The sequence below is a fragment of the Scyliorhinus torazame genome, chromosome 2, assembly GCF_047496885.1.
Source record: "Scyliorhinus torazame isolate Kashiwa2021f chromosome 2, sScyTor2.1, whole genome shotgun sequence".
In the NCBI taxonomy this organism is placed as follows: Eukaryota; Metazoa; Chordata; class Chondrichthyes; order Carcharhiniformes; family Scyliorhinidae; genus Scyliorhinus; species Scyliorhinus torazame.
This window is the reverse complement of record NC_092708.1, coordinates 109748714-109771781: the sequence shown is the minus strand read 5'-3', so window position 1 is coordinate 109771781 and position 23068 is coordinate 109748714. Positions and strand designations below refer to the sequence as shown.

Below are 23068 nucleotides of genomic sequence, written 5' to 3'. Positions count from 1 at the left end.
GTTGGCAAAGCTCAAGTGTGTCCTTTATTAAGGACTGTCTCAACGTAGCAGCTCAGCTCCTCTGCAGAGGAAGGGGATCAAAAATAGATCAGGGGAACCAGTTTGTTCTCAACTCCTTACAGTGAGCTGAGACACTGGCCCGAACGGAAGGAGTTAATCTTTGGTATACCCTTTTAATAAGCAAAATAAAAATGTGTATGAAAGGAGGAGCAACAAAATGATGAAAGGGTATGTATAATTTAGGGATGACAGCAAAACTGAAACCCACATCTGAAGTAACTTGACTTCCGCTTATTTTGATTATCTTGGGTTTTGATTAAAATAGATTGATGAATGTAAAAAATGTGGTACACACTTGAAGCCAATCTTTGCATTGCATTTACACATCACTGTGTATCCTGTCAAAATGTTTTCATAGTCCACACCCCATCGCCAGAACAATAGCTAGATTACCAAAATTTATATCAAAAAAAGCAATGCAACTCTTAAGATTTTCCAAAACTACCTCAAGAATTTGTAGAAATTCCTTGAAAAGTCTTTTTCTTTCAGATTCTACTGTAATGTCTTCAAAAGCAGACTCATTTACAAATCTCTCGCGAACCTGGAAAGAAAATATTCATCCATCAACTTCAATAAGCTCAAATGCATATCTTGAAAATAAAAAAAAAAGTACACACATCAGGACTGCATTACATTTGCAAATCCGAAACTAGCAGCCTGCTTGACAAAGGCATTAAATCGTACCTCATCCCAATTTGATTCTGGCTCAAGAGGAGGAGTCGCTTGCTTTAACATGCTCTTGAAAGCAGTTTCCTTTCGCTTTAGTTTTCTAGCTTCTTCCTTTTCTCTTTCACGTTCTCGAGCTTCTGCTTTCTCTAACAACTACGGTAAATCACAAGTGATTAACTCATTCTGAATAGATTAAATAAATGTATTGCTTACATAATCTTTCTTTTTTTTTTTAAATGGCACGTCTCTCACTATAACTCTCTTTGATTTGGATCATACTCTTTACATTTAGCTATTCGACTGTTTTTCACATTCTATTTTGTCATCTTGGAGCTAGATTATTACCATTTCGCAGGGACGTGATACAGTTGCAGCAAGAAAATACATGTGTCTAGATGTGATGCAGAACGGGGCTTGGGATTTTAAACTAAAAAGGTTTTCCATGGGATGCAAGCTTCGCTGGCAAAGCCAGCATATATTGACCATCCCTAATTGCCCATGACAAGATGATGGTGAACTATTGTCTAGAACTGCAAAAGTCCATCTGGTGTAGGTACACCCACAATGCTTTTAGGAAGAAAGTTCCAGGATTTTGGCACAGCACCAGTGAAGGAACAGCAGTATATTTCCAAGTCAGGATGGTGTGTGGCTTGGAAGGAACTTGCAAGTTGTGGTGGTCCCACATGTTGGTTCCCCTTATCCTAGGTGGTAGAGGCCACGGGTTTGGAAGGTGCTGTCAAAGGAGCCTTGGTGAATTGCTGCAATGTGAACCGGGATCATGGAATATAGCGCCATGTAAACAGGCCATGTAAAGTACAAGACATCACAGAGAAGCATAAGTGAGGATTGTAGTGCAGGAATTTCAAGTCTTCTGTAATGACGGGAACAGCATTGGACTGGTTATGAACGATCATATTAATAAGAATAATTATGATATTGAGAGCAGAGCCAAAGATGTGAGTATTCGGGAAAGGTCTTTGTGAAAGGGAGATAATTAATTTGCACTTGGGAAAACTATCCACAATTCTGAGATACTGTTTCTACATGTCCATATTGCGAGATGCTCAACGTTTGCAGAAACACAGGATTTTGTGAATTTCAGCACATTACATTGAACAAAATGTTTAAAAAGCTACTTACACTGTTAAAAGTAAGTTTAATGTTACCAGCATCAAGTGTGGCTGCTCTCTTGTCGGAGCTAATGACTGTACCAAATTCTTCAAAAGTAGTATTTACTTCTACCACAAAACCTTTATCCTGCACAGGGAAAACAGGACATGTCATATATTTTAGGATCATCTCACTTGCACAGCTGTTGTATCACATGGCTGCTCAAAGCACATTTAACAAAGACAAATAAAATGCAATATTAAAACAACATTCAATACATTTTTGTGATGATTACTTCGTCTCAATGATTTTTGATTTGTTCCATTAGAATTTGTTGAATGGGTTACATCTATGAAACCAACTGTAAATTTATGCAGCCTGTCTGGAGATCTTGTTTCGTGGAAAAGAAGTATTTTACAACTAAAAACTGTACTTCATACTATTCAACCAAATTACATACTGGAAATTACACTACAGAGAAGATAGATCATCAGAAGCATTGTCATATGAAAAGTCCTTCCACACAGAAGATTAACAATTAACTCACAGTTCCTTGTGATGCACAAGTGTACTTTTGTCAGCCTCAGTGTGTGGTTATTTACCATCCCTCACTGCTAGTTACACGATCACAACAGGCCGTAACTTCCTTGGACTGGCATTGTCACACCGTGCCCAATTACCAACATAGACTTTCTTCTGTGCCTGTCTTCTGTACCTAACCTTCAGTCTCAAGCTGGGTGAGATCCAGGCAGCGCAGCTGTCCTCCAGGCCCAGTGTTGAAGTGCTGCCCAATCAGGTTGAAGAAGGACATGCACCCTTTTTGACACCTCTAGCTGCCGTAGACAAGGTAAATTGACAAACAAGGGAAAAGTGTTGGAGGGTGGTTGGACCCCAGGGGTGGTGGTGGTGGTGGGTTGGGGGGCAGAACTGTAAGAGGGAGAGAGGGGGGTAGTCTGTAATACAGCTGGAACCATCTGAAGTTTACAATTTAAATTGCATTTTTGCATGGTTACCAGTGCACGGCAATTGCCCAGAAGTTTGCACTTCTGGGCAATTACTGTGCAAACCCTTACCTGGGAAGTTCCGAAGGGGATTCGCCAACGCATCTTTGGGGTATGTACCCGCCTCCCATCTGATGCTGGGGAAATTGGAAGGTATGGCCCACATTTCTCCAATGAGTATTGGACCTTCCTGGATAAAATCCTGTTGAAGCTCTTTTGTCATCAATAGGAACATACAAATTAGGAGCAGGAGTAGACTACTTGACCGTTTGAGCCTGCTCCATCATTCAATAAGATCATGACTGATCGGATTGTAACCTCAACCCCACATCTCAGCCTACCCCCAATAACCTTGCACCCCCTTGTTAGTGAAGAATCTGCCTAGCTTTGCCTTTAAAGTATTCAAAATCTCTGCTTCCACCGCCTTTTGAAGCAGAGTTCCAAAGACTCACGACCCTCAGAAATAAATTTTGCCTGATCTCTGCCTTAAATGAACAACCTCTTTTTTAAACAGTGACCCCTAGTTCCAGATTCCCCCACAAGAGAAAACATCCTTTCCACATTGTTACAACACCCTCAGCCAGTGTGCGGTCAATTCCAGTCCCAATTGACCCAGAGTCGCAACATGATTGAATTAACCAATATTTCTTAGAAAAATACCCAGACTTTGGTCCTTGGCTGCCCAACAATTAGTCACCAGGTTTGTAAATTTAAACACAATTACTTTTTATTTATAAGAACTATAATGAAATATGCAGCAAATACAACTGGTTTATCATAGAATCATAGAATTTGCAGTGCAGAAGGAGGCCATTCGGCCCATCGAGTCTGCACCGGCTCTTGGAAAGAGCACCCTACCCAAGGTCAACACCTCCACCCTATCCCCATAACCCAGTAACCCCACCCAACACTAAGGGCAATTTAGCATGGCCAATCCACCTAACCTGCACATCTTTGGACTGTGGGAGGAAACCGGAGCACCCGGAGGAAACCCACGCACACACGGGAAGGTTGTGCAGACTCCGCACAGACAGTGACCCAAGTGGGAATCGAACCTGGGACCCTGGAGCTGTGAAGCAATTGTGCTATCCACAATGCTACCGTGCTACCGTTAACTATAATCTAATTCCACCCCCCCCCCCCCACTTTAACTTGCCCCACCCTTTATATGCAGGGAAATAGTTAAAAAACACATTAAAAAAATATTGTGTCTGTGGGAAAGTATACTGTGGGAACTCATCAGCTTTGCAGAACTCAGACTACAAATGTGACAAAGGGAGTACAGCCAGTAAGTCAGATACCAATGTGAGTGATGGTAAAGGCCACTATTCAAAAGTCACAATTCAAAACTTGTAAGTCAATGGGGAGCAAAGTGGGGTGGGGGGGGGGGGGGGGGGGGGGGGGGGGCGGTATCAAACAGGTATGACGCTACTGACGCACGTGTTGCCCGTTCTCTTTTCAATGTATTCTTCCTCGTCCCGCTGGGCTTTTGTTTCGTATTTCGTAGTTTTTGAAGTGTACAAACAAAATTTTTGCAATAAAACTTAATCTCGCACTACCACCGGACCCTCATCTCTTATTTGAAAATAAGAGATCCTACAATACACACACACACACACCACAGACAAACACAGAGGGGAGAAAAGGGGTGTAAGAATGATAATGAAAGGGATAAATGTCTTTGTTTCAGCTGGTTGTTCCTTGCACACCGTCCTTCAAACCAGGCTTTCAGTCGAGATTTATGCTTTCCAATCTGCATTGGTTTTCACTGTAAATTCAGTCAGGTCTCTGCAGTCTCAGAAACACAGCAAGGCAGCTTTTCTAGAGAGAGCGAACAAGAGAAGAGAGCAGGTCCTTTCTGAGTCCAGGATTTAAAACGGAGTTCCTTGGGTCTCTGAAAATCATTCTACTTGAATAGGGCGCAATCAACACCTATTGAGGAGCAGAATACGGCCTTTTGGCCAATTATTGGCCACCAGTCATCAATCGAACTGAGTCCCACCCATCTCTTGGATGCCGAGAAGTCGGAGTTCTGTTCCAATACTAGCAGCATCATATACCATGTTGCAACCTCTTGAATTCTCTCTGCTGCTTGACTTAAAGATCCATGTCCATTAAGCATTCACGGAACAAAAATGATAACAGCAAAAATAAAGTAAGAGGAAATAAGGGAATCAACAGAAAGGACCCATACAACATCCACCCTGTCAAGGCCCCTCAGGATCTTGAAAGATTTCAAACAAGTCGCCTCTTGGTCATCTCAAATCCAGTGAATACAAGCCTAACCTGTCCAACCTTTCCTCATAAAACAACCAGCCCATTCTTGGGAGTAATCCAATGAAACTTTTCTGACCTGCATTGAACATATTTGCATATTTCCTTCAATGAGACCAATCCAGTAGACCAGAGCACCTGAAGGAAACCCACGCAGACAAAGTGCAAACTCCACACAGACTGTCATCTGAGGCTGGAACTGAACCCAGGACTTTAGAGTGGTAAGGCAGTAGTGCTAACCACTGTTCCACCGTGCCGCCCCTTGAGGTGCCTTCAGCATGAGGTTATCATTTAATCCTATCTCATTGCACAATACCAAGTCTAGGATAGTCTGTTCTCTGTTTGGCTCAATAATGTGCTGTTCCAAGATACTATGCTGAAAACATTTTATGAATAACTCAGATACGCTACCTTTGCCCATCCAGGTTTACCAGTCTAAATCTGGATCGAGATCCAAGTCTGGGGCGGCAAGATAGCACAGTGGCTAGCACTGTTGCTTCACAGCTCCAGGTCCCAGGTTCGATTATAGGCTTGGGTCACTGTCTGCGTGGAGTCTGCACGTTCTGCCAGTGTCTGCGTGAGTTTCCTCCGGGTGCTCCGGTTCCACCCACAGTCCAAAGATGTGCAGGTTAGGTGGATTGGTCATGCTAAACTGCCCTGTCCAAAAGGTTACTGGGATAGGGTGGTGTGACCTTAAGTAGTGCTCTTTCTCGGTGCAGAATCAATGGGCTGAATGGCCTCCTTCTGCACTGTAAATTCTATGATTAAAATCCACGATCACTGTATATTTCTAACAAGCTCTCATGATCTCTTCTTTTACATTCCATCCCATCATGTAGTTACAATTAGGAGGCCTGTACATCACACCCACAAGTGACTTCTTGCCTTTATCATTTCTTATCTCAACCCAAACCACTTCTGCATCCAGTCTCCTGAAATTAGGTTGTCCCTTTCTAATCTGCTGATACCATCATTAATTAACAAAGCCACCCATCCACCTTTTCCAAACTTGATCTGGTTTATTTTGAATGCCATGTGTGTCCAGATACAGGGTCTTGAGTTTTGTCTTATTAATTTTGTAGTTCTAACTGTATCTGTTGATTTACTCTTAGATTCGTATTCTCTGTCCCTTCATGTCATCGTCCGTTTATTCCCATCGTGCCATGTCTCTAAATCTTCCCAAATTTGTTCCTTTCCCCCACTATTTTGTTTAAAAACATCCCTCCTTCCCTTGTGATGCAGCTTGCTAGAACCTCTGGCACAGAGTCTGTCCCTGTTGCTCAGAAGGGAAGGGGGGAGAGGAGCAGAGCATTAGTAATTGGGGACTCTATAGTCAGGGGCACAGATAGGAGATTTTGTGGGAGCGTGAGAGACTCACGTTTGGTATGTTGCCTCCCAGGTGCAAGGGTACGTGATGTCTCGGATCGTGTTTTCCGGGTCCTTAAGGGGGAGGGGGAGCAGCCCCAAGTCGTGGTCCACATTGGCACTAACGACATAGGTAGGAAAGGGGATAAGGATGTCAGGCAGGCTTTCAGGGAGCTAGGATGGAAGCTCAGAACTAGAACAAACAGAGTTGTTATCTCTGGGTTGTTGCCCGTGCCACGTGATAGTGAGATGAGGAATAGGGAGAGAGAGCAATTAAACACGTGGCTACAGGGATGGTGCAGGCGGGAGGGATTCAGATTTCTGGATAACTGGGGCTCTTTCTGGGGAAGGTGGGACCTCTACAGACAGGATGGTCTACATCTGAACCTGCGGGGCACAAATATCCTGGGGGGGGGGAGATTTGTTAGTGCTCTTTGGGGGGGTTTAAACTAATGCAGCAGGGGCATGGGAACCTGGATTGTAGTTTTAGGGTAAGGGAGAATGAGAGTATAGAGGTCAGGAGCTCAGATTTGACGTCGCAGGAGGGAGCCAGTGTTCAGGTAGGTGGTTTGAAGTGTGTCTACTTCAATGCCAGGAGTATACGAAATAAGGTAGGGGAACTGGCAGCATGGGTTGGTACCTGGGATTTCGATGTTGTGGCCATTTCGGAGACATGGATAGAGCAGGGACAGGAATGGATGTTGCAGGTTCCGGGGTTTAGGTGTTTTAGTAAGCTCAGAGAAGGAGGCAAAAGAGGGGGAGGTGTGGCGCTGCTATTCAAGAGTAGTATTACGGTGGCGGAGAGGATGCTAGATGGGGACTCATCTTCCGAGGTAGTATGGGCTGAGGTTAGAAACAGGAAAGGAGAGGTCACCCTGTTGGGAGTTTTCTATAGGCCTCCAAATAGTTCTCGGGATGTAGAGGAAAGGATGGCGAGGATGATCCTGGATAAGAGCGAAAGTAATAGGGTAGTTATTATGGGAGACTTTAACTTTCCAAATATTGACTGGAAAAGATATAGTTCGAGTACATTAGATGGGTCGTTTTTTGTACAGTGTGTGCAGGAGGGTTTCCTGACACAGTTTGTTGACAGGCCAACAAGAGGCGAGGCCACATTGGATTTGGTTTTGGGTAATGAACCAGGCCAGGTGTTGGATTTGGAGGTAGGTGAGCACTTTGGGGACAGTGACCACAATTCGGTGACGTTTACGTTAAGGATGGAAAGGGATAAGTATACACCGCAGGGCAAGAGTTATAGCTGGGGGAAGGGAAATTATGATGCCATTAGACGTGACTTGGGGGGGATAAGGTGGAGAAGTAGGCTGCAAGTGTTGGACACACTGGATAAGTGGAGCTTGTTCAAGGATCAGCTACTGCGTGTTCTTGATAAGTATGTACCGGTCAGGCGGGGAGGAAGGTGCCGAGCGAGGGAACCGTGGTTTACTAAAGAAGTGGAATCTCTTGTTAAGAGGAAGAAGGAGGCCTATGTGAAGATGAGGTGTGAAGTTTCAGTTGGGGCGATGGATAGTTACAAGGTAGCGAGGAAGGATCTAAAGAGAGAGCTAAGACGAGCAAGGAGGGGACATGAGAAGTATTTGGCAGGAAGGATCAAGGAAAACCCAAAAGCTTTCTATAGGTATGTCAGGAATAAGCGAATGACTAGGGACAGAGTAGGACCAGTCAAGGACAGGGATGGGAAGTTGTGTGTAGAATCTGAAGAGATAGGCGAGATACTAAATGAATATTTTTCGTCAGTATTCACTCAGGAAAAAGATAATGTTGTGGAGGAGAATGCTGAGCTCCAGGTAAATAGATTAGATGGCATTGAGGTACGTAGGGAAGAGGTGTTGGCAATTCTGGACAGGCTGAAAATAGATAAGTCCCCGGGACCTGATGGGATTTATCCTAGGATTCTCTGGGAGGCCAGGGAAGAGATTGCTGGACCATTGGCTTTGATTTTTATGGCATCATTGGATACAGGAATAGTGCCAGAGGACTGGAGGATAGCAAATGTGGTCCCTTTGTTCAAAAAGGGGAGCAGAGACAACCCCGGCAACTATAGACCGGTGAGCCTCACGTCTGTAGTGGGTAAAGTCTTGGAGGGGATTATAAGAGACAAGATTTATAATCATCTAGATAGGAATAATATGATCAGGGATAGTCAGCATGGCTTTGTGAAGGGTAGGTCATGCCTCACAAACCTTATCGAGTTCTTTGAGAAGGTGACTGAACAGATAGACGAGGGTAGAGCAGTTGATGTGGTGTATATGGATTTCAGCAAAGCGTTTGATAAGGTTCCCCACGGTAGGCTATTGCAGAAAATACGGAGGCTGGGGATTGAGGGTGATTTAGAGATGTGGATCAGAAATTGGCTAGCTGAAAGAAGACAGAGGGTGGTGGTTGATGGGAAATGTTCAGAATGGAGTTCTGTCACAAGTGGAGTACCACAAGGATCTGTTCTGGGGCCGTTGCTGTTTGTCATTTTTATCAATGACCTAGAGGAAGGCGCAGAAGGGTGGGTGAGTAAATTTGCAGACGATACTAAAGTCGGTGGTGTTGTCGATAGTGTGGAAGGAAGTAGCAGGTTACAGAGGGATATAGATAAGCTGCAGTGCTGGGCTGAGAGGTGGCAAATGGAGTTTAATGTAGAGAAGTGTGAGGTGATTCACTTTGGAAGGAAAAACAGGAATGTGGAATATTTGGCTAATGGAAAAGTTCTTGAAAGTGTGGATGAGCAGAGGGATCTAGGTGTCCATGTACATAGATCCCTGAAAGTTGCCACCCAGGTTGATAGGGTGGTGAAGAAGGCCTATGGAGTGTTGGCCTTTATTGGTAGAGGGATTGAGTTCCGGAGTCAGGAGGTCATGTTGCAGCTGTACAGAACTCTGGTACGGCCGCATTTGGAGTATCGCGTACAGTTCTGGTCACCGCATTATAGGAAGGACGTGGAGGCTTTGGAACGGGTGCAGAGGAGATTTACCAGGATGTTGCCTGGTATGGAGGGAAAATCTTATGAGGAAAGGCTGATGGACTTGAGGTTGTTTTCGTTAGAGAGAAGAAGGTTAAGAGGAGACTTAATAGAGGCATACAAAATGATCAGAGGGTTAGATAGGGTGGACAGTGAGAGCCTTCTCCCGCGGATGGAAATGGCTAGCACGAGGGGACATAGCCTTAAACTGAGGGGTGATAGATATAGGACAGAGGTCAGGGGTAGGTTCTTTACGCAAAGAGTAGTGAGGCCGTGGAATGCCCTACCTGCTACAGTAGTGAACTCGCCAACATTGAGGGCATTTAAAAGTTTACTGGATACACATATGGATGATAATGGTATAGTGTAGGTTAGATGGCTTTTGTTTCGGTGCAACATCGTGGGCCGAAGGGCCTGTACTGCGCTGTATTGTTCTATGTTCTATCAGCCCCAGCACGGCTCAGGTGTAGACCTCCCCAATGGTACAGATCCCACTTTCCCCAATATTGGTGCCAATGCCCCAAAACCACCCACTTCTCCCACACCAGTCTTTGAGCCACGCATTCATTTTTCTAATCTTATTTGCACATAGCTCAGGTAATAATCCAGAAATTATACCCGCCTCAGCTGCAATCACACTCTTATGTCACTGATCATCTTCCACATCAGAAGACCCTATCCCTATGGGGTCCGACTGCCTCCTGGTACGAAGTGTCCAGATAACTCTTGGCTCCCTGATGTCATAGTCATAGTATCCGCAGCTTAGACTCCAGCCAAATGGCTCTCAGCCAAAGCTCCTCGAGCCTCAGACACTTACTGCAGACACACTTGCATTGGATTACAGTGGTATCTACGAGCTCCCACATGCTGCAGCCTTGACACATCACCCATCCTGCCAAACCTATGTGCTTTAATTAATTACTTCATAATTTTATTATTTATTTTATTGTTATTTATTAATCTCATCACAAATGTTTAAACCTTAGGAATAGAGTAGGCCTGACCACTTACTGTATATTCACCAGATGCTCACCAAACAGCTTGATTCTTCCCCTGTAGTAGAGCAATTCTTACAGAATGAAAAAGTTTGAAAAAGCAAAGGGGTATCTCTCTCTCCCCTCCTCACAGAATTTCCTCAGCTCATCAAACTCTCTCATTCTGTTGAGGTCACACTCAGTCCAAATAAGGACCCATTAGTTTCCTAATAGTCAATTGTAGATTTCAACAAGCTACACTTGCACCATATTTTGTAAGTTATAAATTCATCCCTGTATATGTTCACAAATGAATTCCATATGCTTTGTATTTACCTTTAAAATATCTTTTATTATCTTCTTTTCATCATGGAAGCGTGCTTTTAGATCTTCCACATAGAATTTGAAGAGATCAAGTGGAGTAGATCCTAGAGATACAATAGCAATTCGGCATATAATAAAAATATAAATATTTGACAAAAATCTTTACTTAAGCATATGCAAACAACTTGAAGGGTTGGATTTGGATTTGTTTTATCGTCACTTGTACCGAGGTACAGTGAAAAGTATTGTTCTGCATCCAGACAGATCATTCCATACATTAAAAAAAACATAGGACATACATAAATACATAATGTAAATACATAGACACAGGCATCAGGTGAAGCATACGGAATATAGTACTACTCAGTAGAGTTGGGGCAAATTGAAAAAGTCTTACCAGGTTGGCCCAACATTTTGGAAAATCTAATATCAGCACTGATGGCAGGATACAATTCCATCCAGGTAGACATGGAATGCAAATGTCCACTTTCATGCAACTCATCCAAGAATGTCTGCAAGAAGATTAAATGAAGTGTGAAAATTAAAACCCATATTTTTCAGCACATTATCTTCTTCCATTCAATGAGGATAAATTGTTTAAAAGGATGAGGCCAAGAATAACACAAGAGAAAAACACAGTGACATTGCAGCCTAAGGAATGGTGGTAGGTAAAAGTTATGGGTAAATATCCAAAACAAACTAGATCGACCAATGAGCTAATGCACAAAGTTATATGCTAACTTAATTAAATATGTAAACTTTAATTATTGAAATAAATAAAACAAGGGGAGAGAAGGTTGGCAAGGCTGGTGGTGTGCTGAAACATTAGCATGTGGGAGTTGGAGAAGAGCTTTGCAATGCCAGCCAACCATATCTGCAGGATGAAACTGCATCGTGAGGAACATCAGTTCAGAATTGTTGGGCTGAAGATCGTGATCCTGCCATAGTAAGGCATCAATGAGGGAAGCAGTTAACTGAACACATTGATCCAATTGGCAGTACATCCCTTACATTAAGTAATGGTCAAGATCTGGTTTGTGAACATGAACAGTAGAGTGTAATTGCAAGATAACGGGATCTCAGGTGCAGTGCTGGAAGAGTCTTCGCCTTTGCTCGCACCAAACATACTCCAGGTTCTTGCTGCCATATTGATGATTTCCGGATGGATAAGCAAGCTGACTCTAGCATGGTGGAGCAGGAACCATTCAAATGGAGAATGTGGAAGGGAATATGATTGTGATAGGGAAGAGGATAGTCAAGGGGATAGAAACCATTCTCTGCAGCTGAAGTCTGGAATAATAAAAAGTTGTGCTTTCTGCCTAGTGCCAGCATTAATGACATCTTGTCATGGGAGCAGAACATTCAGTGTGAGCAGAGGGATCCAGCTGCTGTGGGCCAAAGAGAAACCAATAACATTGGCAATGAGGATTGATGTCTTACTGAGTGTGTTTCAGGAGATGGGTCCAAATAATATGCAGGAACTCACTGGCAATAACATCTGGATTGTTATCTCTGTGGCGCACAGGGTCAAACAAATTATACAGTAAAATGTGTGGATAGTCGTGTGGGAGGCAGGGATTTCAATTCACAGTGTCATGGATTATAGGCATAGTTTGACAGAATGCAAATATATAATAAAGACATTACAATTCAGAATTGAATAAATGGTTGCATGCTGCAAAATGGCTCAAGACAATCATTTTACAAGCCCTTGTACACCTGTACAGGGGCAGCTTTGAATTTAGTTAAAGACAGATAAACATTTCATCATGTCAGTAGCATTCACTGGAATGCAAGAGAAGTCTCATTTTTTGGGAAAGAAGAATCGATAAGGACTATCATTTCACAATTTAAATGCTTTGTTCATTACTAAAAGGAATTTTTTAAAAAAGTGGTGACACAAATTAATGTCAGTTCAGTCTGGTGTTTGGCATTCTTACCTATTACAAAATCATTTTAAAAACCTAGTTCAGGATACTGTGAAACACTGGTGGGCTCCTTTCTAACAGTCAGGATTGAACTTTATTGGACACTTTGTGGAAAATACAGATGATATGAGAACACAACCTTCAACCGAACTAAGAAACTTAAAAAATAAACTTGAAGAATCACTACTTTTGTGTTAGAGCTTAAAATCACTATGAAATTATAGAAGCAAATTAAATTTGGCTTGATATTAGAATACATTACATCCCGGAAAAATGCTTACTATGTTCACATAATGAGGGTAATCTTCACCAATTAAATAATAAATAATAATAAATTATGTGGGATAATCAAAAGGGAGGAGGTTAAACAAGGAGGCAGCAGCCATAGCTGCTAAGGATGATATAATTATGTTCAGTGGGGTATAAAGGCTTCTTGACAGAAATTCAGAAGTATTGAAGAAGGATTTAAAGGAAAACCTTAATCCAATGATTCTCAAGTTGGAGTTTGGTCCCTTTAAGCAAAAAGTTTTTATGCCAGTTATTCAGATAGGGAAAACTACTCTGGGATTTATGGTATTACTTTGCTTCAAATATTTGACAGATATCCCAAGTAATTTTAGTCTATTGCAATATTTATTAAAATCTCTTTTTATATTATAACTTATGTTTGCCATCCTTCGATAGTCATTGAATGTTCAACGGTTCTTTAATAAACTTGTAATTAAGTTAGTAAAAAAATGTTTCAAGTAGGTTTCTGTAAGCAGATTAGGAACCCCTCTCTGTATTCTCCAAAAATGGAGGGGGAGGGGGAATACAATTTTTGATGAGAACCCCAGACCCTTATATATAGCTGATAATTATTTAAAATGCCACCTCAAAGAAGGTAATATTCCTTGCTGATTATCTTATCTTGGAGGTAGTGGGGTGGCGGGTGGTTCACCTTTTCAGACTCAAAACAAGTGTCTATTTTGAACTCAAGTGAGGGTCATTATTGGAGGAGTATTTGAAGCAAAGTAATACCATAAATCCCAGAGTAGGTTTCCCTATCTGAATATCGGACAAAAACCTTTTGCTTAAAGAGACCAAACTCCAACTTGAGAATCATTGGAGAAATCCTTCTTCAATATTTTTGAATTTCCGGCAAGAAGCCTGCAAAAAGCATTTCAGGTTACAATTCACTTCAACAGGGCATTATCACCAGTACTGGCACTGGATAGTACTAAGGAAAGCTGTTCTATTGAGACAGGCTCAAACCTGGCCAGGACCAAATCAAATAACTAGGGCTGCAGAGAGGGCATTAAACCAATTAAAGGGAGGACTGAGAGGATTCAGGAAAGAGAAATTCAAAAGCAGTATGAAAAACATTGAGGCTACAGAGCAGAGTAGCGAGTTTGGAGGAAGATAAATAGAGAGCTCAACAAAGATAACAGGGCAACCAATTCTTGTAAGTGCATGATAAACAATCCCCATGAATTGTAGAACCCTTCCTTCATCCCCCTCAGGTCAAACTTCACCTTCGAGAGTCATCCGCCCGCGCCTGCAGCCCTGAGCGGTCCGACACCCCAAAAATGGCTTCTATGGTGCTGGTTCCAAGCTCACGTGTATTACCCCAGAGATGACCTTCAAAACCTCCCTCCAATACTTCTCCAGCTTCGGGCAGGACCAAAACATACGAACAAGGTTTGCGGGGCACTCCCACTTCCTTTAGCAATCTAGAATGCAAACCATCCGGATGAGGCGACTCACCCACGAAGCACAGCCAGCCTTTCCAGTTTCTTCTTCCTATCAATGTTCATTCCCATCATCATCTCTGCTTCTACCAAGCATCCACTTCCTTAGTGAACACTGATACAAAGTATCAATTAACTATTCTAGCCTTACCCTGCAGCTTTAAGGAGACATCACCCTCTTTTACCATTAATAAGGTCATCACCGGACTTCCGGGTGTGGCGATGACCAGCTGAGTCGCACGTTTCGGCACCTCCCGTTGGAACGGACTTTTGGGCTCTTATTAGGAGCCCCAACGGCAATTTTTGACGGCTAAAACCATTGTGCGGTGAAATAGAAGGGAATCCCCCCCGATATATATGGAGAAAGAGAGTAGTGGCTGGATTGCAGAGGATCCTCAGGAGCAGCGGCAAGGAAGGGAAGCACGAAGCAAGATGGAGGCGGAAGGAGGCCATTCGGTGTGGAGCCCGGAACAGCAAGAGTTCCTGCTGCGCTGTGTGGAGCTGAAGAAGGAGGTGTTGGCCCCGATGCTACAGGCGATTGAAGGGCTAAAGGAGGCACAGAAGACCCAGGAGTTGGAGCTTCGTGATGTGAAGGCAAAGGCTGCTGAGAATGAGGATGAAATACAGGGCCTGGTGGTGAAGACAGAGACGCACGAGGCACTGCATAAAAAGGTGTGTAGAGAGGCTGGAAGCCCTGGAGAATAACTCGAGGAGGAAGAACTTAAGAGTTTTGGGTCTTCCCGAAGGTGCAGAGGGGGCGGACGTCGGGGCATATGTGAGCACAATGCTTCACTCGTTAATGGGACCGGAGGCCCCGACGGGCCCCTTGGAAGTGGAGGGAGCATATCGAGTCCTTGCGCGAAGACCATAGGCAGAAGAAATACCTCGAGCCATAGTGGTGAGGTTTCACCACTATAAGGACAGGGAGATGGTCCTGAGATGGGCGAAAAAGACACAGAGCTGCAGGTGGGAGAATGCGGTGATCCGCGTGTACCAGGATTGGAGTGCGGAGGTGGCGAGAAGGAGGGCGAGTTTCAATTGGGCCAAGGCGGTGCTACATAGAAAGAAAGTTAAATTTGGAATGCTGCAGCCAGCGAGACTGTGGGTTACACACCAAGGGAAACATCACTACTTTGAGACGGCAGAAGTGGCGTGGACATTTATTGTAGAGGAGAAGTTGGACTAGACTGGAGAGAGAAAGAGTTTCTGTAATAAAGTAGTGGGGGGATTGTATGGGACGGGGAAGGGAAATTTTTTCTCTATTCCCCTCGTTTGGGGGGGGGGGGGGGGCGGTATGGTGAACTGTGGGCGCCTGTGGGGAAGGAGAGGGGGAAGGAGAGAGGGAGCTACGCCATTAGTGGCGGGGCCGAGTGGGAAACGCGGGCTTTGCTCCCTCGCTATGGTAATTGCGGCGGGAAAGGGAACGCAGGAAGGAGGGGGGCTCACACAATGGGGGGGCCAAGGATAAACGGGGGAAGCCGAGGTCAGCTAGAGTTTGCTGACTTCTGGGAGTAACATGGGGGGAGCAATTACGCTAGAAAGGGATCTAGCGGAGGGGGGGGGGGTTAACTGGGTTGCTGCTGCTAAGGGAAAGGGGGAGCTGTTATGGGGCGGGGTGGTCGGGACGGGAGGACACCGTCGGGGGGACAAACAGGAGCGTGGGAACCGGGTGAGGAGCTGGTCTAAAAAAGGGGATGGCTAGTCGACATGGGGCGGCGGGGGGGGGGGGGGGGTAAAGAGCCCCCCGACCCGGTTGATCACGTAAAATGTGAGGGCTGAATGGGCCGATTAAGAGGGCAAGGGTACTCGCGCACCTAAAGAAATTAAAGGCAGATGTGGTCATGCTACAGGAGACGCATCTGAAACTGGCGGATCAGGTCAGATTACGTAAAGGATGGGTGGGACAGGTATTTCATTCGGGCTTGGATGCGAAAAATAGAGGGGTGGCTATATTAGTGGGGAAACGGGTAGTGTTTGAGGCGAGGACCATAGTAGCGGACAGTGGGGGTAGATACGTGATGGTGAGTGGCAGATTACAAGGGGAAGCGGTGGTTCTGGTGAACGTATATGCCCCGAACTGGGATGATACAAACTTCATGAAGCGTATGCTGGGGCGTATCCCGGACCTGGAGGCGGGAAAGTTGGTAATGGGGGGATTTCAACACGGTGCAGGATCCAGGACTGGACCGGTCCAGGTCTTGGACCGGGAGGAGGCCGGCAGCGGCCAAGGTGCTTAAGGACTTCATGGAGCAGATGGGAGGAGTAGACCCTTGGAGATTCACTAGGCCCAGGAGTAGGAAGTTTTCCTTCTTCTCCCATGTCCACAAGGTGTATTCTCAGATAGACTTCTTTGTCCTGGGAAGGGCACTGATCCCGAAGGTGACAGGGACGGAGTATTCGGCCATAGCCATCTCGGACCATGCCCCACATTGGGTAGATCTGGTAGTAGGAGAGGAAAAGCAACGGCACCCACTCTGGAGATTAGATATGGGACTGTTGGCGGATGAGGGGGTGTGTATAAGGGTGAGGGGATGTATCGAAAGGTACTTGGAGATTAACGATGATGGAGAGGTTCAGGTGGGAGTGGTCTGGGAGGCACTGAGGCGGTGGTCAGAGGGGAACTGATTTCCATAAAGGCCCATAAGGGGAAACAAGAGAGTAAAGAGAGGGAGCGATTGTTGAGAGAGATTTTGAGGGTGGATAGGCAATATGCAGAGGTTCCGGATGAGGGACTGTACAAGGAAAGACGAAGGTTGCATACGGAATTTGACTTGCTGACTACGGGCAGGGCAGAGGCACAATGGAGGAAGGCACAGGGAGTACAGTACGAGTACAGAGAGAAGGCGAGCCGGTTACTGGCCCAACAATTGAGGAAGAGAGGGGCGGCGAGGGAGATAGGTGAGGTGAGGGACGAGGAGGGTGAGATGGAACGGGGAGCAGAGAGGGTGAACGGGGTGTTTAAGGCATTTTATGAGAGGCTGTATAAGGCTCAACCCCCGGAAGGGAAGGAGGGAATGATGCACTTCCTGGATCAGCTGGAATTCCCGAAGGTGGAGGAGCAGGAGAGGACAGGATTGGGAGCACAGATTGAGGTGGAGGAGGTGGTAAAAGGGATTGGGAGCATGCAGGCAGGGAAGGCCCCAGGACCAGATGGGTTCCCGGTGGAATTTTATAGGAAATACATGGACCTACTAGCCCCGCTTCTGACGAGAACCTTTAACGAGGCCAGGGAAGGGGGGACGTTGCCCCCAACGATGTCGGAGGCGACGATATCGTTGCTCCTGAAGAGGGACAAAGACCCGCTGCAGTGCGGGTCTTACAGGCCTATCTCCCTTCTGAATGTAGATGCCAAGCTCTTGGCCAAGGTGATGGCGACGAGGATCGAGGATTATGTTCCAGGGGTGGTTCACGAGGATCAAACTGGGTTTGTTAAGGGGAGACAGTTGAACACTAATATACGGAGGCTGCTAGGTGTGATGATGATGTCCCCGCCGGAGGGAGAGGCGGAGATAGTGGTGGCGATGGACGCTGAGAAAGCATTTGATAGCGTGGAGTGGGATTACCTGTGGAAAGTGTTGAGGAGATTTGGATTTGGAGAGGGGTTTATTGGGTGGGTTCAGCTTTTATATAGGGTCCCGGTGGCAAGTGTGATCACAAACAGGCAGAGATCTGACTACTTCCGTCTATATAGAGGGACAAGACAGGGGTGTCCCCTGTCCCCGATACTGTTTGCGTTGGCAATTGAGCCACTGGCCATAGCGCTGAGGGGCTCTAGGAAGTGGAGGGGAGTACTTAGGGGAGGAGAAGAGAACCGGGTGTCATTATACGCGGATGATTTGTTGCTGTACGTCGTGGACCCAGTGGAGGGGATGCCCGAGATAATGCAGACACTCAGGGAGTTTGGGGAATTTTTGGGATATAAACTGAATATGGGGAAGAGTGAGCTGTTTGTGATGCACCCTGGGGAACAGAGCAGGGGAATAGATGATTTGCCGCTGAGGAGAGTAACAAGGGATTTTCGGTACCTAGGGATCCAGATAGCCAGGAACTGGGGAACCTTGCATAAGCTTAATTTAGGAAGATTGGTGGAGCTGATGGAAGGGGATTTTAGGAGATGGGACATGGTGCCCCTGTCACTGGCGGGCTGGGTGCAGGCGGTCAAAATGGTGGTCCTTCCGCGATTTCTTTTTGTGTTCCAGTGCCTCCCAGTGATGATTACCAAGGCCTTTTTCAAAAAAGTGGATAAGAGCGTTATGAGCTTTGTGTGGGCTGGGAAGACCCCAAGAGTGAAGAGGGGGTTTCTGCAGCATAGCAGGGATAGGGGGGGGAATGGCACTGCCGAGCTTAAGTGACTATTATTGGGCCGCCAATATATCAATGGTATGCAAGTGGATGGGGGAAGGGGAGGGAGCGGCGTGGAAAAGATTAGAGATGACGTCCTGTAGGGGAACCTGCCTGCAAGCATTAGCGACGGCGCCTTTACCGTTCTCCCCGAAAAAGTACACCACAAGTCCAGTGGTGGTGGCAACACGGAAAATTTGGAGGCAGTGGAGACGACATAAGGGAGTGACGGATGCCTCAGTGTGGTCCCCGATAAGGAACAACCATAGGTTCGTCCCGGGAAGGATAGATGGGGGATTTAAATCTTGGCAGCGAGCAGGAATTGCAAAATTGAAGGACTTGTTCTTAGACGGGACGTTCGCGAGTCTGGGAGCACTGACAGAAAAATATGGGTTGCCACCTGGGAATGCATTTCACTATATGCAAGTGAGGGCATTTGTGAGGCAGCAGGTAAGGGAATTTCTGCAGCTCCCGGCGCAAGAGATCCAGGACAGAGTGATTTTGGGGGCATGGGTGGGTGATGGTAGGGTGTCAGATATATATAGGGAAATGAGAGATGAGGGGGAGACGATGGGAGAGGAGCTGAAGGGAAAATGGGAGGAGGAGCTGGGGGAAGAGATTGAGGGGCGGCTGTGGGCAGATGCCCTAAGTAGGGTAAACTCTTCGTCCTCGTGTGCCAGGCTCAGCCTGATACAATTCAAGGTTCTGCACAGGGCGCATATGACGGGAGCAAGGCTGAGTAGATTTTTTTGGGTGGAGGATAGGTGCGTGAGATGCGCGGGAAGCCCGGCGAACCACACCCACATGTTTTGGTCATGTCCGGTATTGCATGGGTTCTGGGTGGGTGTGGCAAAAGTGATTTCAAAGGTGGTGGGGGTCCGGGTCGAACCAGGCTGGGGTTGGCTATATTTGGGGTTGCAGATGAGCCGGGAGTGCAGGAGGCGAGAGAGGCCAATGTTTTGGCCTTTGCGTCCCTAGTAGCCTGGCAAAGGATTCTACTTATGTGGAAAGAAGCTAAACCCCCGGGCATGGAGGCCTGGATAAACGACATGGCAGGGTTTATAAAATTGGAGCGGATAAAGTACGCACTAAGAGGTTCGGCTCAAGGGTTCACCAGGCGGTGGCAACCGTTCCTTGACTACCTCGCAGAACAATAAGGGAAATGGAGTAGGTAGCAGCAGCAACCCGGGGGGGGGGGGGGGGGGGGGGGGCATGCGGGCCCTCAGGGGTTTCCTATAGTTGTTTGTATATTAGTTATTTATACTGGCATGTGGGACTTTATTGTCTTGGAGAGTTATTATTTTGTTGTTGGTAGTTGCCGTTTAGTTAATATATTATTTATTTGTTAAAAAAAAACGGTCATTATTATTTATATTGTTTTAAAGTTGTAAAAAGGGGGAAATCCTGTTCTGTTCTTGTTTGACCAAAAAAATTTTGAATAAAATATATTTAAAAAAAAAAATAAGGTCATCACCACCTCTTATTATCCATTTACCTTTTACATGCTGGTGGAAGACTTTTGGGTTACGGTTTAGGTTAACTGTCATTAATTCTCATATTCTCTCTTTGCCAGTGTATTGTCCTCTTCACTTCCTATCTCAAATTATTGTATTTGGCCTGAACTCACCTGACATGCCTCCCTGTAGAGTTGTGATATTAAGGATTTTAATACCCCAAAATATTGATTGGGATAGAGGAGGAATTTCAGGAATCTGTTCAGAAAAACTTCCCTGACCAGTATGTTCTTGACCTAAATTAGGAAGAAGCCATTGCTGGATCTGGTGCTTGGGCATGAGTGATCATAGAATTTACAGTGCAGAAGGAGGCCAGTCAACCCATCGAGTCTGCACCGGCCCTTGGAAAGAGCACCCTACTCAAGCCCATACCTCCACCCTATCCCAGTAACCCTGCCTAACCTTGTTTTTTTTTGACACCAAGGGCAATTTAGCATAGCCAATCCACCGAACCTGCAGATCTTTGAACTGTGGGAGGAAACCGGAGCAACCAGAGGAAACCCACGCAGACTTTGCAGACAGTGAGTGACCCAAGCCGGGAATCGAACCTGGGGCCCAGGAGCTGTGAAGCAACCGTGATACCCACTGTGCTACCGTGCTGTCCCAGTATTGCATTATATACCCTATCCCCCTCATCATTCAAGAGCCCATGGCTTCATAGGACCCTGCTGGAACATACCTAGCTTGTACCTGAACCATCACATACTTGAAGTCCGCCATTGCTCTGTTAGTTTTTCCTGCTATGATTTGGTTCTATTTTACCATGGTTAGATCCCCATTCATCCCAATCTGAAGTTCTTCTTTATATCTCTAATATCCCATTTGGAGGCCTATAGCATAATCATCCCCATTTTGTTTCGCAACTCGACCGAAATGAAGTTGGCTTTTGGCCCTCACCAGGACACCATCTTTTTCAAACCAATGCTGCTATTCTACCTCAATTTTTCCCCTCCCCATGTTATATTACCACACAGCTACTTGTGCTTGGAGGTCACCAAACGCATTTATCACACTTTATGCATTTATATATTTGCATTGTAAACCCATCTTTGAATTCCTTGTAGTCCTTCTTAAGTCTGCTCCTATCTAATACAGGTCTGCTTCCTTATAAAGTACTATCCCAAACTCTCACTCCTTTATGCATCTTATTCTTCTTATCTACACTACATGTTGGTTCTCCTTCCCCTGCTGATTTAGTTTAAATAATTTACAACCAGACAAATGAGGTCCCCAGAGGGACAATGGTACCAGTTCTGTTGATATGCAACTTTTCCCTTTTGAATAAACGTCACCCACCTCAGACCTGGTCCCAAAGTTCAAGAATCTGAAGCCCTTCCTCAAGCCAAGTACTGATCCTACCTAACTTCCTACTCTCATTAGCGCTTGGTATGGAGACATAAACCAGAGATTACCTAAATTAATATTGATCTTCATTGTAGAAGACACTCAAAGAAATTGCACAAATCGTGGGAAACAAAGAGTCCAATGAGAATAAAGAACCCAGAGAAATGAGTATTAGCAGATAAATAGTGCAAAAGAAATAATGGCACTAAAGGCTACAAACTTCTGGGACCTAATGTCCGAATTCCTAGGGTTTTAAAAGAGGCAGTTATAGTCACTTCCAGAAACCCCTCGATATATGCTCTTATTATCAAAAGTTTCTACTTGGAGAAAAGAAGGTTGAGAGGAGACTTAATAGAGGTATTTAAAATCCTGAGGGATATGGACACGTAGATAGTGAGAAACTGTCCCCATTCAAGAAAGCATCAGGAACTGGAGAGCACAGATTTAAAATAATTGTCAAAAGGAGTAAAGCAATGTGAAGAGAAAACATTGCACCCAGAGGGTGTTGGGACTCTGGAATAACTTCCAAAGAGGGTGTTGGAGGCAGGTTTGATCGAGATATTCAAAATGGAATTGGATTGCTATCTGAAAAAAAAGTGCGTGCAAGGTTAAGGGGATAAAACAGGGGAATGTGAGCAGGTTTTTAAAAAGCACTCAATAAGGTGGCATGTAAGAGTTTACCAAAAAATCAAGTTCATGGGATCAGTGGTAATATATTAGCATATATTGAAATTTGGTTAACAGCCAGAAAACAAAGTAAAAATAAAAAACTAATCTTCAGTTAGGCAGGCTGTAGCTAGGGGTATCATATGGGCTTCAGCTTTTCACAGCCCATACCAATGACTTGGATAGATTATTCTCAGTCCCCACATCTATATTTTCCGATAGTATAAAGTTAGATGGGAAGGTAGGCTATGCAGAGGATGCAAAGAACCTGGAAAGGGGTATGGAGAGATCAAGTGAGAACATGCCAGATGGAATATAACGTGGATAAATGTGAAACTACCACATTAGTTTTTTTTAAAAAAGAGAAAAGCGGAATGTTTTTTAAATAGTGACAGACTGGGAAATGTTAGGAGCTTCAATCAAAGGTTCACTCAGCTGATTCTTGGGATGAGGAGAGATTGAGGGCGCGATCCAACTGCCATGCTGTGCCCGAAAAGCAGCTTGCCGCAGCGCAGCTTGGCCAATAAATACCGGATACCCTGCTGCCAAAATGCTATTGCGGGCGGGACCACTTTTTAGCAAATCTGCATATTAAAGCGAGACAGCTAGTCTCACTTTAATGGGCAAATTCCCGAGGTAACCCTAGGTTGGGATCTATCCCCTTCGCCTCGGGCAAGCGCCGTTCAGCGCAGGTCCCCACAAACAGGGAACAGACAGAACGGCACTTGTGGGAGGTCTCCCAGGGGATTGTAGGCCTGCAGCGCAGGATGGTACCCTAACACCGCTGGTGCCAGCTGGGT

The 23068-nt window shown here is 45.2% G+C and overlaps 1 protein-coding gene across 8 annotated transcripts in view; it reads right to left on the bottom strand.

Moving 5' to 3' along the window:
* The window catches only part of prpf40a (PRP40 pre-mRNA processing factor 40 homolog A), a 100880-nt gene that overhangs the window by 15965 nt on the left and 61847 nt on the right, over window positions 1–23068 (bottom strand). For all 8 annotated transcript variants that reach the window (XM_072475406.1, XM_072475398.1, XM_072475389.1 and 5 more), the window contains 5 exons: window positions 11143–11257; window positions 10758–10849; window positions 1870–1986; window positions 745–882; window positions 506–601 (listed from right to left, as the gene is read on the bottom strand). In XM_072475406.1, the coding sequence (XP_072331507.1) occupies window positions 506–601; window positions 745–882; window positions 1870–1986; window positions 10758–10849; window positions 11143–11257 (558 nt within the window). The remainder of the gene's footprint in view (window positions 1–505; window positions 602–744; window positions 883–1869; window positions 1987–10757; window positions 10850–11142; window positions 11258–23068) is intronic.